Genomic DNA, 26,545 nt, shown 5'->3' with positions numbered 1-26,545 from the left:
GACAGGCTTCTCAAAGGGGGAAAAAAAACTTCCCTCGTGGCGCACGAGGAAGAGGTGCAAAATCCACCTCAGGAGCGGCATCTGTACCCTCAGCCACTCCTGCAGCTGCCTCCAAATCCCTCTGAGACCTTGTTACACAAAACACCAGTGGGAGGCAGGATCTCAACATCTGAAGGAATGGCGGGGCATTACCTCAGATGCTTGGGCACTGGAAACAGTAGCCCAAGGTTACTGTCTCCCCTTTATAAAAAGGCCTCAATCATTCACCGGGAGCCAACTCCGCCAAAATTCTGGATCCGCTCCTGTTGCAGGAAATTATAACCCTGCTAGAGAGAGGTGCCATAGAACTGGTACCTGTAGCGGGGAGGAACAGGGGTTGGTACACTCCATATTTTCTCATCCCAAAAATAGACGGAGGACTGAGACCCATGAAACTTGAACAAGTTCCTCAGGAAGGACCAGTTCAAGATGGTGACTCTTTCTCAGATCCTTCAGGCTCTCCAACTCCAAGATTGGTTGGTATCATTGGACCATCAGGATGCTTACTTTCATGTGCCAACCCATCCAAAGCACAGAAAGTACCTGAGGTTCACGATTGGCAATTCTCATTATCAATTTCGAGTTCTGCCATTTGGGTTCACCTCCGTCCCGAGGGTTTTCACCAAACTGTTGGCGGTTGTGGCAGCAAGTCTCAGGAGAGGAGGTATTCACATATATCCCTACCTGGACGACTGGTTGATCAGAGCAAGTTCTCCAGAACAAGCTCAGGAACATCTTTCGATCACCTGCCACTTCCTCCACAAATTGGGCTTCTCCCTCAATTTCAAGAAGTCGCACATGATACCATCACAGAAGCTCCAGTTTATCGGAGCAGTCTTGGCCACTTCATCGGGAAAAGCCTTGCCTCCCGAAATGAGAGCTCTCCACATCCAGCAGATGGTAACAAAGTTTCAGAATGCCCAACGTCTACCGGCCTTCGATTTTCTCAGGTTGCTCGGCCTCATGGCATCCTGCATTTTCCTAGTACCAGAGGCCAGGTTGAGAATGAGATCCCTTCAATGGGCACTCAGAACTCAGTGGTCCCAGTTCTCAGGGAATATGTCGGATCTTCTGCAAGTCCCGAGCGCATTTGCTCAGGATCTTCTATGGTGGGCTTGCAACAACCACATTCTCAAGGGAGAGTCTTTTTGGCAACCATGGCCGGAGATAACGGTAGTGACGGACGCCTCACTCACGGGGTGGGGAGCACACACCAACGATATGACAGTCAGCGGTTGTTGGTCTCCATCAGAGTCCAAACTGCACATCAACCTGTTGGAGCTAAGGGCAATCAGACTAGCTCTGAAGGCCTTTCTGCCCTCTGTACAGGGAAAGAATGTCCTGATAATGACGGACAACACGGTGGCCATGTACTACCTCAACAAAAGATGAGGAGTAGGGTCACTGCCACTGTGCAGAGAGGCAATGCAGCTCTGGTTCTGGGCAATACGAGAAGGAATCTCTCTATCGGCAGTTCACCTAGCCGGAGAGAAGAACACGGCGGCAGACGCTCTGAGCAGGCAGAGCACAGTCTCTCACGAGCGGGAGCTGGCTCAGGAAGTCCTTCTGGAGATCTTTGCCCTTTGGGGAACCCCTCAAGTGGATCTGTTTGCCAACGCGATCAACCGGAAGTGCGATCAGTACTGCTCAAGGGAATTTCCTCAAAGAGGAGCTCTGGGAGACGCATTCATAGTGGAGTGGAAGTTTCCACTGCTGTACCCGTTTCCCCCCAGTCCCTGTGATTCCTCAAGTAATGAGGAGGTTGAGAAAGTTCAGGAAAACCATGATCCTAATTGCCCCGGATTGGGCCAGGAGCATGTGGTACCCAGACCTTCTGGACATGTCCATCTGCCCTCCAATACGTCTTCCGCAAAAAGAGGATCTTCTCTCGCAACAGGAAGGTCGTGTTCTCCATCCAGAGATCAAGACACTCAACCTTCACGAATGGTTTCTGAGAGGTTGAGATACAAGGATTGGGATCTTCCCGAGGACGTAATGGAAATCTTGCTTTCGGCCAGAAGACCAGCAACAAATCTTTGTACCGATGTCGCTGGAACAGGTTTAGTAACTGGTTCAAAGACGAGGATCTGGACCCTTTTCAGTGTGGCACCCCAATGGTGCTTTCTTTCCTACTACATCTAGCTAATCTGGGGCTCCAGATAGGAACAATCAAAGGATACCTTGCTGTGCTGTCCATTTTCAAGCGCTCCCCGGAAGAGGTTTCATATTTTCATGTACCAACTTGGGACTTAAATTTAGTATTAAACTTCTTGACTTGCATACCTTTTGAGCCTCTGCACTCATGTCCATTGAGGCTTTTGACTCTAAAAACTGTCCTTCTTGTGGCCCTATAATCAGCCCGCAGGGTTAGCGAACTTCAGGCTCTCCCACGCAAACCACCATATACTATTTTTTATAAGGATAAAGTTAAACCTTCATTCTTGCCAAAAATAGTCTTCGACTTCCATTTGTCACAAAAAATAGTACTACCAACCTTTTATCCTCCTCCTCATCTGGGCAAAGAAAAGGAGAGATTACACAGATTAGATCCCAAGAGGGCTCTTAGTTTTTACATCTCAAGGATGGCTAAATTGAGACAAGATGACCAACTATTTGTGGGTTATACCGGTCATAAATTAGGCTTATCTGTAACAAAACAGACCATTTCCTGCTGGATCAAATTAGCCAAAGTTGAATGCTACAGATAACGGGAAAAGAACCACCAGATGGCCTTTGTGCCCATTCTACAATGGGAATGGCTACTTCTGCGGCTCTAAAAAGGGGAGTCCCAGCAGCAGATATTTGTGCAGATGCAACCTGGAAAACAGTGCATACTTTTGTTAAACATTATTGTTTGGATACTGCCTCCTCTAACAAGGGTTTATTTGCCAAGGCAGTTCTGCATTCTGTCCACAAACTGAAATTAGTACTCCCGCCTCCAAAAATTGATACCGCTATGAGAGCCTATCACAAGATGAGGAATACGTGGGAGGACACAATCCATTCTAAGAACAAGTTACTTACCAACTGTAACGTTCTTTCGACTGGATGTTCCTCCCACGTATTCATCATCAACCCTCCCATCCTACCCCACAGCACAGTTTACGTTTTCTTACACTTTCCTCTCACGAAGAATGATCGGTCATGGGGCACGCCTGGGTGTTCCTCCTATATATATTTCATCGAAAAAACAGAACTGAAGCAACGGGCGCGGCTCAAGCTATTTGTACCATCGGTGACGTCGACGGAGTATGTCGAGGGACAGTCGACGCCATGGCCTCAAGCACAGCGTCCCCTGCCGAGAGAATTTTTTCCCGAAGCAGTGAAGCTGGAGATAACGAACTATCACAAGATGAGGAATACGTGGGAGGAACATCCAGTCGAAAGAACGTTACAGTTGGTAAGTAACTTGTTCGTCTGTGCAGCACCAAAAAACTGGTTCCACTTTTTGGGTGTGAATTCTATTAAAGGCAATAAAGAATATCTTTACAGAATTTTGTAAATATCACCTTTTGCGAAAGCAGCGTGCAAGCCTTTTCATTAAGAATATCTTACCAATGTTTGAAAAATGAGCAATTGCTCAAGGTATACCCAAGATAAATCATGGTATTTCATTTATCTTCCATCTAAAAGGCTTCAATTTCTTTCCAGCCGTGAAAATAAACATATTTTTTTCTGCATTTGGCTGAGATTATGTGCATCTGCAAAATTTGAAAAGTGTGCAGTTTATTTTGCAGACCATATGGGGTAGGATCGAACAGGATGATATCATTGGCGAATGCGAGCCAATGTAACTGCATAGTCCCCAAACGAACCGCTTAAGAATCCAGAGCAGCCCATAGCATATCCAAATCACTCATGTAGAGTTAGAGGGTTGCTGCTAATGTGCAGGCATGTTTCAAACCAACAAACATGGGAATGTTAACAGTAGTTGCCCCTTCTTTGGTAAATCTTATCTGATCGGACATGCTTGTATGAAGTTTTAGGATCCATAGGATGAGTTCTCTAGAAAACCCAAAACTGTCCCTGTTCTGCCATAAAGTATTTCTGATGACTGTGTCAAATGCCGCTGTCAAATCTATGGAGTCCATATAGACCGGAGAGGAGCCTGCATTTTTGGTGTTTTATAAAAGATGGGAAATGACAGTTGCATTGCGAGAAGTGCACATTCCTTTCCTTTTCTTAATCCAAACTGAGATTTAGAAAAGATGTCATGCCCAACGATATGTTTTTCCAATTGAAATGGTAATAAAAACGAAAATACCTTAGCAGAATCGCCAGTTAATGCTATGGAGCGATAATTCTCAGGTGGCATCCGATCGCCCTTTTTATAGATGGGTACGATGATCGCATTCGCTCAAGATTCTGGCATGGTAAAGGTTGCCAAGATGAGATCATATTTTATTTTTAGTGTTAGGGAGAATTCTCTCTTTAGGCTGAATTTCCTAACCTAGTAAGTCCCCCAGCAGCTTTGCTGGATTTCTGGAGTTTGTTTTTTTTCTCTCCTGCCAAGAGTGAGACTCTTTTTCTCCCACTCTTGGACATGATTTATGGTGTTCCTTTGACTGCTTATGTGTTTTATGGGCTATGGGGTCCTTTACTCCATAGGCTTTTACTATGTGTTACACAGCACCCTCCGTGCAGTAACACAGGGGTGTCATAGTGACACCCCACCATAGACTCCATACCCTGGTTCTGACTACTGTCTCCCAGGGCATGTAAAGTCACCATTGGCTTTACTAGTCCCAGATTATTAACAGAAACCAATACAAACCATCATATTGTGGACGTACTGGTCGGGGCAATTCAATTGCCCCGGGGTCTGTTAGTCGAGGGGGCACGTCTCCGTCCCCCCTGATCGAGTTTTGGCTGGTGGCAGTGGAAACTACTTTTTATATTCGACCGCAAATATTTCCCTATGGGATTTTCCCATTGTTCAAGGCTACCAACTTTAATTATTTAATTCTCATAGCCTCGAACATACCGCCGGTTTATTTAATTATTAATAATTCTCCGGTTGGTATTTTTTTGCCAAGACTCAATTCCAAAATGGCGTTTGTGTTCTCTTCTGTGACTCTAACCCAAGTCGAGCCCTTTGTTCCACTTTTTGGCGGGCTTCTCCACAGAAGCCTCCAAAAGTGGTGCCACTCTGTCTGGGTACCACAGGGGATGTGGGAGGGGTTTTAGGCACCCTGGACTGAGTTACCTTGGTAAATCAAGTTGCACTCTTGTGTGATTGGCCCAAGTGGTATGCCGACCTGCTCACCACTTAGTAAGTTCTGAGTGACAGCTAGGCTGAGTGAATGGTGGTCTGCTGCATAAAAGCAGGGCTTTGGGGACTGGAACTTCAGAAGTCGCCACAGGACCTGAGAAGCTGAGCCGACCTACCACGACACCACCGGTGGAGCCCTGCAGAACCGACTCGCCACTTCCAGACGACAGAAGATCTACCGGCTGGAGAGGCTTCTTCCCCCTGACTGGTGGGCACAACCCGTTTACCTTCTTTTCTTCGCACCCCAGACCGGTTTGTGGTCGAACTGCCCGTGCCAAGCACCCCGGCAGCCAGATAGCCACTCACCAATGAACAGCGAATCACCGGACCGATCCTTGTACCTGAGAAACTCCGCGGCTGGTCTCTTCTGGCAATGCAACGGACTCCTGTCTTCCTCCACGAGATCCTCTCTCCCCCCGGACGAAGCACCGACTTGCATCCGCTGCCAGGAACAACTGCCCCTGCTGGAGCGTTCTCACCACTTTAAGGTACCGTGTCCGCCAGGGCTCCCTTTCTAAAGATTGTTACAAGGTAATAATAACCCCTTAATCTTCTGGACTGGGTTGGCCGCTGTGACCCTCTAACTGGTCCCTTTCTCTGATCCAACTCCTTTTTGAACCTTTACAAGACTTTTGTGCACTGCAACCGTGTGACTTTGGACACATTTCGTTTCGATCCCTTTAAAGCGGATCCAGCCTACTGACTCTGAATTCACGGTTTTACTTTGCCTCCTCGCTTGCTATGCTCTTGTAAAAGTGTTGGCATCTGTTTCAGATTGTTCTTTGCTTTTCTCTCCCTTTTTAAAACGAACTATTAGAGTGCCATCTACGTTAAGCGCTCACCGCTGTCTGAAAATATGTGGGGCTTTACTTAAGACTTGTCTATTCTTTTAAGGGAGTGTATATATTTTAGTGACCGTGTTTTTGAATTGCTTTCTATTAGTGCCTGTGTGTTTTTCTAGATGTGGTTTTAAATAATTATCTCTTTTACACCAAGCCCTGGTCAATGTTTACTTGTTCTATTGCGTTCTCCTGACCTATTGTGAATACTCTGTATACTGCCTAACTCTTCCTGAGGGAAGTCTGACTGCTCAGCCACAGCTACCAAGTGAATCTGTGTGATACAGAATGCTACCAAGTGGGTTTACTGCCAAACACCTGTAGTCCTAAATCTTTTGCAGTGGTCCCAGAGGAAACTGCACAGGTTTCTGCCTAACATTTAGTATGCCAACCCAAAGAGCAGGGTAGGATTTAAAAACACAAGGGGGAATGCCATCTGGACCATATAGACCGGCAGCTATAGATGGATTGAGTTTCCTATATCCCATACTATATCTAGAATTGAAAACTGCAATGATGGTAAGCGGGCATCACCTGGAATGGAATAGCATATATGCTTAAATTTTAATGGTAAGCTAAACTTGTTTTTTATATGGTCAACCCAGACTTGCACAATACAGGATTCTCCCATAGTCTTTTGCGGCTCAGATTGCTCCAGAAGCTTCCAGATATTATTATAATTATTATTATATCTTTTTACTTTTGGGCACATATTAATCTAAGCATTCTAATGTTTCCTTGATTATGGGCATCAATTCGGAGCCATCTGAGTTTATTCTTATACACTTGGAGTATAGACTTTTTTTTGTCCAAATGTACAGACAGCAGATTGAACTGCTTTAATTTTCTCAATTCCGAATTTTTCGAGCATTTCAAAATGTTGATCTTTAGATCAAATGAATGGTGGTGTGATGCTACATTTTTATTTTGGCATTGTATGGATCCCCTTAATTATATTAGCAATAAGTTGGTTAGTCGCAGCTTCATAGTGGATCATAGAAGTTAGATCCAGATTGATAATATGCTCAAGATTGAGTCGTTGGGAAACCATTTTTGAAATTTTACTACACATGGATTGATTCCAGCACAAAGACAGATTTGTTCTGTCCGTTCTCAAGAGTCCTAGTTGAGAATTCCATGGTAACAATGGAACAGAGTGAGTCAAATTCAATTGTATAATTGCGTGGTCACTACCATCCATAGGATGGATGACGATATTGGAGACTAAATGCTGACTAGATTTTGAGACCCAAAAGAAATCCATCATTGAACTGGAACCACCCCTTTTCCATGTATATGAAGGACCATCCTTGTCAAAAGGCACCAAGACCCAATTGAAAAAGAAAGAAACCCATCGAGATCCTCTATAACATGATATCTGATTGTGTACAAGTTGCACGTCCCCTGGTCTAAAACGGTTATTAAAATTGCAACAGGAATTGAAATCCCCCAATTATAACATCACATGAAGAGTGGGAAACAATAGCGTTTTCCAATATGGGGTCCAATTCATTAAATATCATATCTTGTGGTACTTTGAGGGGTTGCAATAGATGTTTATCAAAATAATAGACCACAGGGGATTATTACATGATAGAGAATTATTGACTCCAATTGCCAAGCCACCTGAAGGGCGACCAGACTACCCCATGGTAGCATTTACACAACCTTTCATAAACAGCAAGTGTAAAATCAGTTAATTTCAATGTCTCCTGAATAAAAACTTCATCTGGTCTGGCAGAGAAAGGAAGACGACCCAAATAACCAACCAGGTTCTTGTGACCACATGAGTTCCAGGAAAAGAGGAAAGCTTAGAGCGCAAGTCAGGCTATGTTAATTTGGAATCGGATGACCTGGATGCAATCGTTTTTATAAGGGGCTCCACCCAGGGCCAGTCTTTAATAGATCTTGCCATAGACAAAAAAAATTGCAATGTTAGAATTGGGTGCTTGGTCAGCACTGATACCTGGTTTGTTAGGATCGTTTGTTTTCTCTCCATTTCTGGGTCCTGAAAATTCAAACATTCCAGGGCATCAGATTCAGTTTCAAACTGATGCAATTCGTACCCTACATCAAAAAGATCAGACCTATGAAAGCATAGCAATTTTTGAGTAATTGGTGAAGCCAAATAACTTAACATTCTGTAATCATTCTCCCGTGGCAATGAAATCCGATCAAAGTCTTTTGATAAATTGCATAAGGTAGGGATCTGACTAATAACCTCCAGAATTTGTAATCGATTCATAGTCTTTCCAAGGGTGTCACAACAACCTATCCATACAATGATATTGTTAGAAATAGGGGGAGTTTTCAAACGGGTTTCAACATCCTTGGAAGAGTCCTCTAATACTGGGTTAACTTTCAAAGCGGTTGCTACCAGCTGAAGGGCCCCATTTGTTTCTTTGTCTGTCAAACTCGGAAAACTTAAAGAAGGATTTGATTGATTTAGGCTGGAGTCTCCCGAGACCTGACTCAGAATAATTGAGTTCAAGTTATCAATAGAAATAGCCATTTTAAAGAGCATGCCTTAATGAGGATAGTATTATAGAATGCGAGACAGTTTGTACGGGGCATTCCTGCATCTTAGAACTTGAAACATTAGCCAATACGTTTAAAGATTGTGAATTGGATTGTGTAAGGTGTTCCTGCGTGGAGGAACTTGAAGCTTTTGCCAAAGCTGGGGCAGAAAAAATGTTCATCACTTCCATCATTGCACTAACTTCTGGACGGGAAGTTAAATTCCCCAGTCCTATTGAAGGTTTTGCAAGATGTCTCGACTGAATGGAATCAACAACTTCAGCATATGAATATCTATATATCTATCTGAAAATGGACTATTCGAAAATGGCATTTGTGAATGAAGGGATACCCCTTGCATGGTAAAGGTAGACGGAATAAATGATCTTGTAACATGTCATGCCTTGACTGGGATAACAATTAGACAATGGGGATTGAGACATGGGCCCTTGCAGTATCTTATCCCGCCCTAAATTAGTACAACGTTGGGGGAAAGTTCATGGATAACCGCTTTGGTCTTAATATGAACAGGTCTAAGAGCACTGGTAACTTTTTCAGTAGATGGATCATTTGGTCCCGTAGGCAATAAGTGCAGGTGACTCTCCTGTTATTTGGGTCAAGTCTATTAATTCCTCATCAATACAAATAACATGTGAATCCTTCAGTCCCTTTTGTTGTGGAACAGAAGGTGTTAACCGTATATTCTTAGTAGCCATGTCCTTGCACTTCTTTCTAGTCGCCCTCCGTTTTACCAGCCTTCCTCAGGAGGTGGTTGTGATGACGTGACAAGGGCATTGCAACGTCATTTGATTTTTTTCGCGTCTAATTCTTCACTTTCGATTAAATTAGTAAGTGCTGTGGGACTATTTGGATGAGACACTTCATTACCCGAGGAAAAACTAACATTTCCTTGTGGAACAATGTAGTCATTCTCTTTACTAATTTTCCCCTCCATGAAGTGAGAATGTATTTGAGCTTTGATATCTTTGCTATCCTGGATCGTGTCTCATTTCCTGTGAGATCTGCCACTGGGGCCATCTGCCACTGTGGCCATGTTAGATGCTCCTTTCTAAAGGCATTATTTGGGGAGACTCGTGAATAATATGTGATGGAATTTAAACCTGTGGAGTAATACGAATTTATCAGTCCAAATCTCTTGTTGGGGTAATAGCATTCTCATTGTCAGCTATGTTTATTACCTGACCCTGTGATCTCCTAACACATTATTTTTATTTTGAGAATATGTACAAAATCCAGATGGCTTTCTCTTTCGTATTCAGTATATTACGTCCCCATACAGGTAACTTTTAATAGATACCAGTAACTTTATCCAAGCAATTTTGTTTGGGATGCTTACCCTAAATTACAAGTTCCAAGTTCCCCCAAGAGCTTTATGCAGGGAAGTGTGAGCTAGATAAGGCCGACTCTGAACCCAGTTGACCCGTCGTTTAAGCGGCTCCGCTTCAAACTCGCCTCCCCTCCCGGGGAGCACCTCAGACGAATGTATGCTGTGCGCCCAGGGAACTGCGAGTAGAGCGGCAAGAGACTGCCCCCCCCGACCCCCTCAAAGGTGGGACAGGGAGATCCCAAGGCGTGGGGGAGTTCCAAGAGACCCCCATACCTTCAAGGTGTGGGGTACGAGTGACTGAGACAAACCACGATGTGGGAGAGAAACCGAACCCTGGGCTGGGAAAGGAACTGGGCAAGAGACCTATATGCCTATACTAGAAGGGAGAAAGTCCTTTTGAAAAGACACTCTGTGTATTGTGACTGCATCTAAACCAGGAGTTTATAGAAAAGACAGGGCGGTGAGGGGTATGGGGGAGGGTGATAACTATGTCAGAAATCCTCCACCGTCCCTTTGTTAGGGCAATGGACCAAATTATGTCTTTGTTGGAGTTATGTCTTTTTGTAGCAGTAGGGACAGAAAAGGATAACATGATTTTGCAGCAAGGCCTTCATTCATGTAAGACATCCGTTAAAGAATGAAATAAACTATTCAGATAAAATACTGCCATATCTGCCTCCTGATTCTGATCCGACACGCTGCTTGGATTCACATGTGCCTCACATCTGCCCTTCTAAAGGAGCTAAAGGTCCAAAAAATCTGCTAGTTCAAACAAAGTTAAGAAAAAGATAAACTAGTTTCTCTTTTGCATCACATAGTTTCCTAAAAGCGACTTCATAACTGCAAATCAGAAAAATATCCGAGGACTGTGATGCGTGCATAAGAATAGGTACTGTACTACGTGTAACAAAAGGGAAAGTATTACAGGAATGCCCGTCGACGCTCTTTTTGACTTTGAAAACAAGAGATAATGTACTACTCCTCACCAGCCACTCTGTCGACCTATGTAAAGCATGTAAATCGAAGCAGATAAAAGCAACTTACTACTACTGGTAAGTAATGTCCATCATATGTTTGTTTAATGATGGCTGCTTGATTTTTACTTAATCTGCTTAAAGTTTGAAGGCCGTATATGTTAGTCTATTTAGTCTATTTGTGTACTCCTTTGTTGCCTATTTTGAGTGGTCGTTTTGTGGTTAACTGTAATATTGCACCACCTCATATCTCTGAAGTCTGCCTTACTGATCAGGAGAGTTTGCATAGATTTAAGTTTCAATTTCCCTGGTCACTAACTAGAGTGGTCTCTTAGAGCAGTTTCTGTGCAGAGGCATAGAACATAACTACTTGAAAGGGGAATGTGCATTGACTACACGATTACACAGTAAGCTAATGTACATAAACTATTAATTTAGTTCACTTTCTGTAACAAACCAATAGCTTTTCTTTTCATACGATTGAAAAGTGTAATAAAATATAACTTTTAAAAAGAGTATGGAAAGAGCATTGAAAGTGCAGCGGCTGAGGGTTTGCTGGATTCTCATAGCCATGTCTTGCTGTGCATGAGTGACTTTTGGTGATTACCTGTTGTGGGGATATTTTTATGCATACGTCTATACATTTCTGCATGCTTAGCCAGCCTTACAGCTGCTTTTCATTATCATTTTGAGGCCTAGTATACTGGTTCTGTATTTTTATATTGCATCCCTTTCCAAAGAGAAAATGTCAGTTTTTGGTGTTTATCACAAAACAGATCTTAAATTCTAACTATTCATTGTCTTTCTTCTCTATAGTGTCGTTCCTTGGTGTTTTATGCAAGTGGCCACTTCAGAGCACATACCAGGATGAGTCTTCTGTTGCTGACCCCTTACCGGCCATTAACGTCTCATTGGATTGGTTAAAACTCAGACCAAGCATCTTCCAGGAACCAGCAATCCAAGAAAGACAATAGTGAGTCATGAAACATTATGTTCATTAACCTCTCTGGTTCACAATCTACTTTTGAGGTGTGAAAAAGATAGATTTCAATATAAAACAAACTCTCCCCTTAGAGTAATAGCAATTTAGTAGGCAGAGTTTCGAAACATTAAAGGTCATATAACAATTACTTTAGAATTTGCAAAAGGCCTTATGATAATGGTAGGATTTGTGATGAAAATATAGGTTTAGGTAGAGTATTTTATAAATGTCTATTTTTTTCAAAACGTTATAGTATAAAACATCAGCATTCAGTTCAGATTGTTAGGAAGGTTTCTGATTTTGGGTATTTATAATGCGCTAAGGACAGACTTTAACATATAAAGGCGCAGCTGGTATCAAAAGAGGTGATTAACAGACCAAGTGGCATAAAAAGCACTGCACATATATAATCCCTAAGTATGAGGAGAGGTATAGGCCCCTCCTATATCCCCCTCCCTCTCTTTTTTTTAAAAGTGAAGGTTTTAAGGGCCTTCCATGACTGAAAAGGCGCCTTGCAGGCCCTGATCTCTTTGGGAATGCTGTTCCAGAGTCTAGGGCCAAATACTGCAAACCTTCTGTCTCCCCTGGAAGTGCATCCTCCAATCACTGTTTGACCCTGAAGAAAGTGTCCTCCATTTTTCCTATTTTGATGTATATCTGGGTGTCATTGGCGTAAGAATAACTCAGCCAATGTTATCTCTTCTCCCTATGTTTAGGGGATGAGAATAGACTCCCCCACAGCCAGGCAACAGGGGTTCATGCTCATCTAATGGGTGTGACCCAAGCTCCTGCAAGATGTCAATGAATCCCAGAAGTCTCAGTGGCAGAGCACGGATCTGGTGTCAGGATGTATTCCATGAAAGAGGAAGTATGTTTTAGCAGGAACATTACTCTGGTTGCAGCAAAGGCACCCACTTCAGGTTCAGTGAGTTTTTTTTTCTGGTACCATCAAGGGAGCCCAGAAAGCTCCAGGGCCAGAGGATCCATGTGGTTGCCTTCGAATCAAGGAGCAGGAAATGCTTGGTGCAGGATCTTATTGGACAGAGCATTGTCATGGTCTGGAGAAGCAGTAGTCGCATTCAACAAGGGTCAGCAGGAAGGTCTCCTCTCAAAGTTCCACACAGCAACACCCCCACATATACCTCGAGCATCAAATTCTATGCACTATTCAAGGTTTTGACTGCCAGACAAACTGTACTGTCACAGCACACACAGGGATATGGTTTGAGCTGTCCGAGACCCCATACAACCTACACCAGATTCCATTCACTGCACAAAGCCTTTGTGTGCTCTGCTTAGAGTTAACCTTTTATTACAAAAACAAGGGTCATTAAGAAAATGACAGTCATAGGACTTGAAAATGCCTTGGTATTCCCTTTTCTCTTGAGTAGGAAGCCACCAATATGGTGAAAAGGCTAAGAGAAGTGTAGCCAAAAATAAAAGGCACAGCTTTCTGCAGACTACGACCCCAACACACCATCTGGGTGAGAAAACTCACCCAGGGATGACATGTGGTACTTTTCGAAGTTCACATTCCTGGATAGTGATATGGACTACTAGTAGTAGCCCACCAAAATACAGTTGCAGTTTTCACAGACTACAGTGGAGTCAAAATCCGGATTTCAATCAGTCGAGGTGTCATTCTATGGAGAGGGGTAGTAGTAAAGTACATTTAACTCGCATGCAGGAGCAAGTGTCGTGTTACAAACTCCAAGGATGCACTTGTAACAGTGACTGCTGCAGCGAGGTAGCCCAGGAGAGAGCTGGTCCGTCCACTGGTTGATCCAGGGACACTTCCGAAGGCACTGATCCTCAAGCAGGTGTCTAGATTGGAGATTGGTTGTGTCAACCGGTTCAGGGATCGAAGCTACTGCTAGGGTCTTCTTGAGATCAGGCAGAGCAGCAGGGCTTCACTGTGGCAGCACTGGAGTCGCTGCTCGTCAGCTTCAGGGTTCATGAACAGGCTGCACTTCATACAGGTTTTGACTGCAGCGATTATTTGTCAAATAGGTGCAGGAGCCCTCTTTTTATCCAGGATTTTTACTGGTAGCGTGCTCAAGCCTACCAATGGTAAGCATTTGCATCAGTCGAGTAGCCAGTGGGATATCCAAGTGTGGATAGTCACTGACCACATCTTCCCAGCAACAGCCATTCAGGCACCAGGGATGTGGATTGGATAGTCCCAGCCCCTTCCTCTGGCCATGCGCATAATCATTTAGCCCACGAAAGCCAAAGCTTTCCCTGCAAAAGGGCATTCCAGATAAAGTATTTCCTGGCCTGAGAAGGCAGGGAGAAAGTCGAAGCACAAAATGGCCAAAGAACATGCGAAAAGCCTTACGGCATCGCCATGTTACAGCACTAGCCACCTTTTTAGTAGTGATTTGCAGTAAATGCAAATGTGCACGAGTAAAATGTTCAGAAAACAGTATAAATAGCATTGCTTTCACCAGTTTGTCTTGGGCACATTGTAAAAGTGTCAAACGCCATTCTATGTAATGATAAAAGGATATTAAGTAGTGTAACTGCGGGTCACTGTAGTGTGATGTGTGCAACTGTAACAATACAAGAAATTTACAAAGACATAGAATCCCAATACTGATGGCTTGGGGGCGAATAATTTTCCCCATATGTATGAGCAAAAAGTCAGGGAAGTAAAGCAGTGGGCTTTGCTTGGCTCCATTAACTCAAGAGTTCAAAACATGCAAAAAGAAAGGGTGTCCCATAAAGATCTATGGGAGGAAAGTGGCAGAAAGAAATGCTTACCTAGCGGATGTGGCCCCTGCAAATCCATGGATAAAAAGTTGTTGATGCCATCAAGCCTTGTGGCGATAAAAGAAAAACATGCCTGTGACTGCAGCAGTCTATGGCTGGCTATAAACCTCTTGCGGACCATCTTACTGCTTTACATCACAACACAGAAACCGCTAGCTGTGCTGACATCCGCTATTGCTGTAAGGCTGGTGAGAAGGGACACTGTCCTCCATAAGTAGGACATGGCCAAAACATGAGAACAGAGAAAAGGTACCGAGTGTATTGTTAAGATGGCTTTTTACCTTTTAAAACAAAAAAAAAGTTTAGTGCTTTTGGAAGAACATTGTCAACCTTTTACACTACAAGTTATTCATAGTACAAACCCCATTTAAACAAACATTCAGTTCATTATTTCGTCTCTCAAATTTCTTTTCATAATCTTTACTAAATACTTTTTAAAAAATGCTTAAAATTATTAAATAAGTCAAGATATAAATCATTCAGTTAAAATATTCAACCTGACCAGTGCCCGTTGCCAAATATGGAGACTGCTTCCATAATCATAGTCCAAAATTGGTCTGATGACACAAACCTAAAATTCCTATTACCTTTCTCATATTCCCCTTCAAGTGCACCCTAGTTTGTAAGAATGTGCCTTTGGGGTCTCAACATGGCTCATACATAATTTGTACATCTCACGTCCCACATCCCCATGGTAGTCCCAGCCATGACTCTGTATTTTCAAAGACTGGCTTTCTAGAACCTGGCCTGGTGGCAGATTTTAGGAGTTCACCCTAGTTTTAACCCAGAGTTTAGCCAAAACCCAATCGAGGTAGAAATGGAGAGCAGTCAAGGCTTGGTCTCAGGAGCGTGTGAGAAGTGTGAACGTGGTCAGGGACCTTCATGATATGATCCACATAGAATGGCACACAATGAGTCTGCCAAGACTGTTTGTTATAAAAATAGTAATTTATTTAGGCCTTTAAAACACATTGAAAAATGAAACTAGCAGGTAGTCATCACACAACACTCTATTAACTGAACCTAATGGTGATTGTATATTTGTTTCTGATGCTTGTGAATCTTCTTAGAATCACATGCTGTGCATATAGTCCGACATCTAGTGGTAACCAGAGTATTGCATCTCGTCTTTCAAGGATCGCAAGGGGACGCCAACATGTGCGTGCCTGTAACACTATCCCCAACGTGACGTGTAGTGTACCCAAAATCCCTTTCGCGTCGAGGTCCCTCAGATAGTTTTTTTCCGTCCAGCTAGCTGGTCGCTTTATGCCGAGCTCTTACAGATGGCAAAATTATATTCTTTCTTGACCTCCGGTCGTCGTTTATATATTTGTCCTCTTTGATTACTTCTCAACCACCGCCGAAGACAGCGGAAGAACAGACTTCGACGGCTGGTGCTGCGGTCGATGCTGTCGACTGCGTGACCGGGCCTTGCGGCCGGCCTATGCAGTAGGGAGAGTGGGATCTGGTGGTCTTTCTTTATCAAGAATCTTACCTTCTTCCCTCTTTGCCCCTTTGGTTTTGCCATTGCTTTAATACACCTGAGCTATTGACAGGACACCATTTAAATTTTGCCCTTCCTGTAAGGGCAAGTACACCTGGAAGGACACGCACCAGAAGTGCAATAAGGGTCTCTCGCGATCACCACAAGGCGTCCAGTCAGCCTTGTCAGCTCTTGCGCCCTAAGACGATGAAGGAGCCTTAAGTTCAGCGGTGGCCGGCTAACACCATGATGCAGGCCGAGGGTAGCTCCCCCATCGCTGCAGGCGCCGAGAGTAATGAGGAGGTAAGCAACAGCCGTGGCTCCGATACGGATGCCATCACACTTTCATTGGAGCAATCGCACACCGAACCGTCCGTCCCCACCAGGCAGGACGATAGTTCTGCTATGGCGAATGTACACCCTGGGACGCACCCACTACTCATAGAAGCAAGCACACAACCCCCGGTACCACCTCAATGGATCCGATGAAGCGGTCCAAGGTGCCAAAGGGTACCCCAAGCTCGACAGAACCCGCTGATCCACGCGGTCGGCAGCCCTCCCTGCAACCGCTTAAGCGGCATGCATCGGGGGACTCTACAGACAAGGGCACCAGCAACAAAAGTCGCAAGGCGGCAGAGACGCCTCCTAAGAGAATGCCTACACATAAGATTCCAGCTACGCCGAAATCTACAGCACAGCCGCTTGAACAGCCTAACCCCCTCCCGGAGGCACCAAACATCCACTAGAGTCTCGCAAAGATCGTTTTGGCGCCCAGTAAACACAAGGACAAGTTGAAAGACACAGCCACATGCTGGGAAAGGCAGGTTGCCTATTCTGAGTCCCCAGCCCTTATCCAGACCTCTTTCAGAAACATCTCAGTTCTAGGCAGGAAGATCCCCAAGAGGATTTATTTTTTTGGCAAAGGCAGATGACAAACGCACATCAAAGCAGCTATACAGCTATACAGAGACAATTTGGACATATGAACAGAGTTCAGTGGCACATATGAATAGTGAGTAGTGATAACATGGAGGTCACGGCCCTATAGGGCATCAAGTAACAAAGCACACAGTAGCATTGATTACGGTGAGTTATCCATAGAGGAGCCGGCTTCGAGGCCATTCAGGTAACTATTAAAGGCAGTCCAAATGTTTTTGGGCCGGGACCATGCCGGGTGGGTGCTGATGTATTCCTCCTCGCAATTCCAAGACCAGGTCAACAGGTTCAGCCATTTCCGAAAGGTGGGGGGGGGGGGGGCAGAGCGTTTCCAGTCTTGTAAGATACATTTTTTGGCAATTACACAGCATACATTCAAGAATTTAGCAGCCCCTCTGGCTCCCTCGTCCCCCCAATCCCCAAACAGTACCCCCAGCAGGTCAGGCTAGATGACAGCATCACAGATTTCAGACAAAGTTTTCAGGATTTCCTCCCAGAATGGGGTTAGCAGTGGGCAGTCCCAGAACATGTGTAAGTGGCCTGCATCGTCCGCGCCGCAACGAGGACATAGCCGTGGGTCGGAGCGGGCGAACCTGGAGAGTCTACGCGGGGTGTATTAGAGCCTGTTCAACAGTTTATACTGTATGGTGCGGTATCGGAAATTCAGGGAGACCCTATTAGTGTGAGAACACATTTTCCCCCACAACTGGTCTGTGAGTTCCACCTCCAGTTCGGAGGCCCAGTCGTCCCGCACCCTGGACAGTTGCGGTGTAGCAGTTGTGAGGAGTTAATATAGTGATGATACTACCCCGCGGGCCCCGCCCGAGTTGGCGATGTACAAAATCCGAGGGGAATCAGGGGGCTCGTGGGGAAACTCGGGCCACATATCGCGGAATGCAGCGCAGAGTCTGTAATATTGCAGCAGTTCCAATGGTGATCCCGAGTGACCCGATTTCCAGGTCTGTGGTGTAATGAATAGCCCATCTGGGTAAAAGTCGGTTAGGGCCAGGTACCCCAGGGACCGCCAATGTCGTGCCAAAGCCATGTCGTTTGTAGGTTCTAATCCGGGGAACTGCCAAGCGGGGAGCCACTTGTAGTATGGGCGTTCCTCCACACCCGCTGCAAATATTGGTTTCCATTTTCAAGCCGATATGGTGGTTTGGACTCGGTCTATGGGCGAGTCTTGTTGATGTAGGATCAAGGTCATTATATTGGTGCCAGAGGCTGCAAGGGCCTCTAGCTTGACATGCGGACGAGGGGGAGGCCCAGGGTACCAGTAGGTGGCCAACTGCGCCTGCGCGGCGATCCAGTACCACATCAGGTCAGGGGCAGTGAACCCGCCCTTCTCGAAGGGGAGAGTCATGGCAGCCCATTTTTTCCATACCGCACCAGAATGCCACAGGAACTGAGCGCGCAGCTTGTGTAGATCAGCAAAGTACCTCTTGCCGGGCCATATGGGAACATTTGTGAATCTGTAAAGCCGTTTGGGGAGTAAAATCATTTTAACCAGTGATAATCTACCCGCCATTGACAACGGCCAGGTAGTTGTTGGCTAAGAGAGCTTCTTTGGTCAAGGACACCTGGACTCCCAGATATTTAATCCCGTCGGGAGATCACCGTAGCGGGTACTCTGTGGCAGGTTGAATCGTGGAGTCCGTGAGGGGGAAGAGTTCGGATTTGGCATAATTGATGGTGAATCCAGAGTATGCACCGATATGAGTGATGTCGCGCAAAATAGGGTCGAGGTGGAGATCAGGGTTTCTGACGAACAGTAGCACGTCGTCTGCATAAAGTGAAATAATCTCTGGGGGTACCCTGTAGCCGTAACCCTTTGTGTGAGTGGCGCTCCCTGACAAAGTCCGCCATAGGCTCAATGGCCAGTGCGAACAGTATCGGGGAGAACGGGCATCTCTCGCGGGTGCCTCTGGAGAAAGGGAACACAGCAGACGTTTGAGAGTTGACGCGGACCCTGGGGACCGGTGAGGTGTACAGCAGTTTGATATATGCAATCATCCTAGGCCCAATGCCCATGTTCTCCAGGACCAGCCACATGTACATCCAAGACACCATGTCAAAGGCCTTCTGGGCATCCAGGGTGACCACAACTGCACTGACATCCTGATCGATTCGTGCCAGGACGTTAAGGAGCCTCCTGATATTGTGTGATGTGGATCTCCCGGGCACAAAACCCGACTGGTCGTCGTGCACCATATATGGCATAACAGGCAGGAAGCGATTGGCGATCACCTTGGCAAAGATCTTTGTATCCAGGTTCATAAGTGAAAGGGGCCGGTATGATCCACACTCAGCAGGTTTGCCAGGCTTGAGCAGAACCGTAATAACGGCCTTGCGTAGTGTCGGGGGAAGGGATCCCAGCCGGAGAGACTCGTTCCACACCCCTAGCAATTCGGGGGCTAGTATAGCCACATGTTCTTGATAGAACTCCGCCGTCAGCCCATCTGGGCCCGGCACCTTTCCTTTTGGGAGACTAGAGATAGCCTCCACTATCTCATCCAGTGTAACGGGAAGTCTAGCTGGTCTCTTGTAGCGGGGGAAACGATGGTGGTGGGAATCTGCTCCAGGAGTTCCCGCATCTGGGAGTCACCATGTTCGGGGGGCTGAGAGTATAAATCAGAGTAGAAGCCTGTGAAGACCTCCAGGATATGCTGATCAGACCATTGTATCGCCCCCTGACTGTCCTTAACACAGGTAATTTGGGAATGACCTCACTCTCCCCTCACCAAAGCGGCCAGCGTTTTGCCTGGTCTGTCGCCCTTGCCGTATTTCCGTGCCGCCTGTGGGCGGCTGAAGTACTGGACTTCCCTATTGTCCTGCTTGTTGAAGATCTTGAGCTGCTCGCTGATCTGGGAGAGGACTCCCGGATCAATGGAGGCTGGGTGGGCTCGCTCCAGGTCCCTTAATTTAGTTTCAGTGCGGGATAGGGTAGCTTATTGTTATAAGGACTCCTGATTCCCTAGAGATGGACGCCCCCCTGATGAAGGCCTCCCAGCGGACCCCCAGGGTGGTGGACTGCGGCAGATTGTGCTCAAAGTACGATTGAATATCGGCTAGGATGTCCCCCCTAAACACGATTTGAAGCGCCATGTATTGATGGTGGGAGCCGGAATACCAAGTTCTAGGGATAACGCCACCGGCGAGTGGTCAGAGTGCGTGCGAGTATGCATGTCCCTGCCACGATGCCCAGCAAAGGGCCGGACAGTAGGAAAAGATCGATCCTGGAAGAGCTGTCGTGAACTGATGAGTAGTAGGTGTACTCCCGCACCTGTGGATGTAATGCCCTCCATACATTGTGAATGTCGAGTGTCGCGCAATGAGTCGGGAGCCTACGCGCTACGCCTGCCAGGGTCCTGGGGGCTGTGTTGGTCCTGTCCATCATGGTATTAAGGATGAAGTTCATAACCCCACCCCAGATGATCTGCACCCCCACGTACCCTAGTAAAATGGACACCACCTGATCAACAAACTGGAGAATCAACGTTGGGGGCATAGGTGTTCACCAGCAAATAATCACTGTTGGCAATGGCGCAGTACAACACTATGTATCTCCCCTCCGAGTCTATGTAGCTCTTGTGGAGAACAAACTTGAGTGACTTATGGATCAAAGTCACCACCCCTCTGGCATGAGTGGAGTATGAAGTGAAATATCTGTGAGGCCCCCAGGTTGGCGCGATGCTCCTAGCCAGTGGGCCCGTGGAGTGTCTCCTGCAGGAGCAGTATTTTGCCTCCGTGCCTGCTGGCATATGCCATAATCTTGCGACCCTTGGTATAGTTGCTTAGGCCCTGAACACTCCAGGACATTATAATTGCAGGCATTCTAATGATCTAAATAAGATGCACTTAACTGGAGAGCTCATAGGGTGCGTTTCTTGCACAAGTAGCATATGAGAAGTTTAATGCACATCCCACCACTGTTGTCGTAAACCAAATGTGAGACAAAGTCCCCTCCGATGCGGATGCCCCAATGTGATGCGGTCTGCCAAACCGCCTCCACCATTTGCCCTAACACTTTTCCATTCCCCGCCAAACCCCCCCCACCCTCACTGCCCACCCCCAACTTGCAGTGCAATTCCCCCTCCCCCTAAAGCTAATAAAACAGATGACAAGGGACAACTTCCAATGGGGATGTACCCCCGCCATGGCCCAACTGGGGCCACCCATCGAAAACACCCAATCAAACATTAACATTGCCATTGCAGTGGGGTGTGCTGTTGCCTTGAGGACGGCCGCTTAAGTATCATGTAGGACAGCAACAGCCATCTGGTGTAGGTTCTGCGGTAAGTGGATCTTTTGTCAGATCCCAGGGTCAGCTGGCCATTGAATGTAGGATGGGAAACTGAGGAGTGTTGAGTAGTCGTGTTCAGTTCCAAGCACTGAAGGCGCACAGAGATCTGTGTCCAGAGAACCAGCGGTGAGCCAGGGACCAGAGGGCCATAGATGGGGCCAAGCATAGTGAGCTTACGGTTAAGTATTGCTAGTTACCCATGTACACTGCCGAGGAAGAAGAGGATTTGCTAGATAGGTTAATTAGGTCCCATTAGGACACGTCACGTTGGGTCAATTTCCCTCGGCGTGTCCACCATCTGGATCATGGAGAGGGATATGTGCTTCAATAAATTTCACCGCCTCGTCAGGCACAGTGAAGACATATAATTTGCCACTGTACGTGATTTTAAGACGAGCGGGGAACAAAATGGCGTATGGGACATTGCGCTCCCTGAGCAACTTCTTGACCCCGAGGAATTGGCGCCTCTCCTGCTGTACAGCTATTGAAAAGTCAGGGAAAATCCTGATGGTATTGGCCTCAAAGCGTAGTTCGCCCTTCTCACGTGCGAGGCGCAGGATAAGGTCTCTATCGCGGTAGTTTAAAATTCTGGCGATGATGGGCCTTGGAATGTCCCCTGGATTGGGGCGCGGCGAGAGTGCCGATGGGCACGCTCCACCATGAAGTAGGGAGAGAGGACCGGGTTGCCGAGGAGATCTTTGAGCAATGTTTCAATGGCGTCTTCCATGCGCCCTTTCAGGGCGTTTTCGGGAACACCGATGATACGCAGGTTATTTCTGCGAGAGCGCGATTCCAAGTCGTCGCACTTAGCTTTCACACCTTTCATGTCACGGGATAGGGAGGTGACCGTGTTCTGCAAGGCCAGAATGTCATCTTCGTTCGTCGAAATTCTGCTCTCCGAGTCAGATTCTGGTGGCCGCTTGGTCCACGCGTGTCTTCAGGGAGGCCACATTGGCGTTAATGTCATCCAGTTTCTCGTGGAACGAGGCAAAGCTTTTAGCCATAGTTTCCATGAGTGTAGTTAGATCAGGCCAGTTGCAAGGGGATGGGGGACCGGGTCCGGTTCCTCCTGTAAGGATGATGTATGGGCGGATTCCGACCTCGAGACAGATTTGGTAACTTTGTCCATGGCTCCCCCTTTCGAATTCACTTTGGATTTGTTGGGCATAGCCGGTAGAATTTCCGATGAGGCACGCGCCTGTGGAATGGTAATTGAGGCCAAACACTCAGCTGGTCAAAGGGGAAACCCCATGTACGGTCAGGAGCTCCAAGCAAGGAGGCGCCGGCGTGTCCAGCAGCCAGGGTCTACGGAGGCCTCCCTCCGATGTATGCGATCTCGGCGCGGCGCCCCCCTCCGGAGCGTGGGCCTGGGCTCCGGGCCCCTCAGGGGGTAAGACCAGGTGATGTAGGCCCCAAGAAACTCGGTTCAGGTCCACCCTCCCCGCTCCTCACCTGGGCGCTGGGGTCCGGGTCGGGAGCTGCAGATGTCGGGTGGGCAACCGGGCTCCGGCCCAGTCACCCCGCAGCTCAGTGAGGGCAGGGCGACTGCGCCGCCAACAGGGAGAGCAGCGGAGCTATCGCGGGGGGCATGGAGCCGCGGAGTCGATGTGTCGAAGAGTGGGGTCATGCACCTGCCAAGGCAGCGGCCGCCCGTGCCACCGCGCACCCCAAGAGGGAGACCGCAGGCAATGTCGAATTCAGTCCACAGGAGGCGCCGGCCATGAGCCGGAAGGCCCTGGGCAGTGATCAGGGGCCGCAGGTTTCGCGCCCAGCGCCGGCCTCCGCGATCCGGCCAGAAGGAGGAGGCGGGAGCCAGGGGCGCGCAGAGGCCCAGCCAGAAGGCCGCCAGCCGGCAGAGATGCCCAGTTCGACTGGATCCCGGGACCGTTTCAGACCGGGATTGCTGTGGCACATGCAGAAAGGTCACCCACACGGATCCCCAAAGTATTGGGTCGCAAGAAGAGTTAATGCCGCAGTTGATGGCGGATTTCGGCCGGAGCCCCAACGAGCTCAGACTAGGCAGCCATCTTGGGCTGCTCAACAGCGCCACCCTTCGTGGAGCATATTCTAAAGGAGAAGCCTCCTGCCAGCCAAGCTATCCCTTTATTTAACTCCATTAAAAGGCGCATCACCCCTTCCTCACTAACACCTTCACAGACCAGGGCTGTGAACCCACGGATAGAGAAACTTTTTCGCACCTCCCCTACTGACCCTCTCTATATTCGGGGCCATGCCACCCCAGATTCTCTCGTGGTCTCTACAACAAGGAAGAAGGCAGGGCTGGCCCTTGTCCACAGGTGAGGCACCGCCGGACAAGGAATGCAAAAAACTGTATGCCCTAGGCAAGCGAATCACTATTGCGGCAGCATATTCCACTGATTGCCAACAATAGCACGCTGTTGGCCAGCTATTGTGATGTTCAATGGAACCTGCTACAGTGCGTTCTCGCCTGCTTGCAATTGTGTCAGAGGGTAAGCAAGTAAAACATAACATCCTTAAACACCTCAGATGCTGCGGGGACAGCAGGGAGAACCCTGGCCCAGGGTACCCCTTTTGAAACGACACGCCTGGTTACAGAACTCGGGGTTCAAACCGGAGACTCAAGCGTCTCATCAACAAACCGGTGGAGGATTCTAACCTGTTTTGCAAGGCTGTAGATGAGGTGCTAGAAACTGACAAGAAAGAACACAAGACTTTGAAATCTTTGAACCAGATCACTCAAAGGCCCTTTCAACAGAAGGGGGGGGGGAAGAATTGCTGCTCCTTTCGCGGACAGTCCTATTCTTGTTCCCCACATAACCAATATGGTACATGTAAGAAATGGTGCTCAGTACAAGGGTCTGCTGCCTCAAATCAGTACCCCCCTAGAAGACAACGCCATGTAAAAGGAAAGGGTCTCAATGCTACCCCTGGAGGCCCTGGCCTCCAGTCAGAATTGACTCTCAGATCCGGGTCCCGTCCCATGCCTCCCTGGTCGGGGGACGTATAACATTCTTATACGTATGGGAGGGTATTACCGCAGACGAGTGGGTGCTCAAGACAGTCACCCACAGTTATTGCATAGAGTTCAGCTGGTCACCTCGATTCAGACCACCGAAGTCCAGACGTTTAACATCGGAACACCTCAGAATCCTGCTGCAAGAGGTCAAGATCCTGCAGGAAAAGGGCGCAATCAAAGTCGCCCCCGTTCTACAGGTAAACAAGGGTATTTATTCAGTGTACTTCCTTGTACCCAAAAAGGATCTCACCATGCACCTTGTGCTAGACTTGCGCCCAGCGAACAAATTTGTCTAACCACATTTTCAGAGGTAACGCTGCAAGAGGTAATCAGTCTGCTAACGCTAGGGGATTACATGGCAACATTGGACATGAAAGATGCCTACTTTCATATTTCAATGTTGCTAGCACACAGGAAATACCTAAGATTGATCATAGAGAACAAACACCATCAGTTCAAGGTCCTCCCCTTTGGCATTGCCTTAGCCCCAAGAGTATTTACAAAGGTACTGGCAGTTGCAGCAGCTCAGCTGCACATGCAATCATCCCAGTATATCCTTACCTCGATGACTGACAGGCATGTACCGTAGGAATACCCTGTTATGAGCCAAACACTCAAACGATAGACCTACTCTTCAGCCTGGGATTCTCCATAAACGAGAATAAATCCAGCCTACACCCAAGTAAAGCAATTTCTGGGGGCCCTAATTCGGACCCAAGACTGCCTTGTCTTCCCCTCTAACCAGAGGGTTCAAAACATGCTGTTTCAGATCCCTCATTATGTAGCCAGTTGAGAGGGGACGGTACGCAAGGCCATGCGACTATTGGGGATGATGGCATCCTGCATATACTTGGTCCCTCACGCACGTTTGCACATGTGCCCCATGCAAGAGTGGCTCACCAGCCAATGGGACGATCTGGTGGTTGTCTCGGCAGCCCTTGTTCTCTCTTTATACTGGTGGTCGAGGGAAAAACTCTTGAAGGGGAAAACCTTCACCACCCCTGCAGTAGAAGCCACTCTCAACTGACGCATCTCTCACAGGATGGGCGAGGGAGGGGCGGCTCACCTCCTTCAGCAGACGGCACACAGCGTTTGGTCCCCAGCAGTAGCATCCAACCATATAAACCTGTTGGAGCTGTTAGCGGTTTTTAAAGCCCTCAAGGCTTTTCACACAGTTGCAGGGAAAGACGGTACTGGTCCTCACGGACAGCAACACGGCCATGTACTACCTGAACACGCAAGGAGGCGCTCACTCACCAGGGATATCCAAACTGTCCCAGAATATTTGGAGGTGGGCTTTCAAACACAAGATCTTCCTACTGTCTCAACATGTTCCAGGGGAACTCCATCTTCTGGCAGACGTGCTCAGCAGAGACTTTCCACTACCCTTGAGTATGAATGGTGACTACATGTGGACAGTCTTTATCGTTTTCGCAGAAAGGGCCTTCCAAGAGATCGACTTTATTATGCCTCCAGGTACCCTCAGAACCGATCCAAGGTGAACAGTCTCTGGATAACATGGTTGGGGAAATTTGTTTATGCTCAACCCCCCCCTCCCTCCGACTCGACAAGATTGTGCACAAGATGCACCAGGAACCAGTCACCATGATATTGGTGGCCCCAATGTCCGCCCGCCAACCCTGGTTCTCCCATCTGATGGAGATGTCACTCTCTCCTCCTCCAATGTAACTGCTTTGCCCATACAACATGCTATCTCAGGACAAGGGGAAATGCTTCATCCATGCCCGCAGGCTCTCAATTTAGCGACCTGGCTCCAGAGGTCATCGAGTTCGGGCATCTCCAACTTCCGCAGAGATGCATGGCTATACTTCGAGAAGCAAGGAAGCCTAACACCAGACATTGCTACTCCAATAAATGGTAACGCTTCGTCATCTGGTGCAATTCTAGTTTTCAATTCCCTGAAGGTCCACTTAGCTGCACTCTCAGCCTATACCACGTCCCAGCAAAAAGTGTTGTGGTGGAAGATCCCAGTAATTAAAGCTTTCATTGAAAGGGTTTTAAAGTATTCATCCCCCTATTTCTAACCTGGCTCCCGAATGGGACCTAAATGTGGTGTTAACC

The 26,545-nt window shown here is 47.2% G+C and overlaps 1 protein-coding gene across 6 annotated transcripts in view; it reads left to right on the top strand.

The window, feature by feature from the left end:
* Positions 1 to 26,545, top strand: part of SMG7 (SMG7 nonsense mediated mRNA decay factor) — a 1,316,737-nt gene that overhangs the window by 545,285 nt on the left and 744,907 nt on the right. For all 6 annotated transcript variants that reach the window (XM_069641403.1, XM_069641402.1, XM_069641401.1 and 3 more), the window contains exon 10: positions 11,806 to 11,962. In XM_069641403.1, coding sequence (XP_069497504.1) covers positions 11,806 to 11,962 — 157 coding nt within the window. The remainder of the gene's footprint in view (positions 1 to 11,805; positions 11,963 to 26,545) is intronic.

The sequence above is a fragment of the Ambystoma mexicanum genome, chromosome 1q (assembly GCF_040938575.1).
Source record: "Ambystoma mexicanum isolate Mex_15411 chromosome 1q, UKY_AmexF1_1, whole genome shotgun sequence".
In the NCBI taxonomy this organism is placed as follows: Eukaryota; Metazoa; Chordata; class Amphibia; order Caudata; family Ambystomatidae; genus Ambystoma; species Ambystoma mexicanum.
The sequence above is the reverse complement of the archived record's forward strand: the minus strand, read 5'-3'. Positions and strand labels throughout refer to the sequence as shown.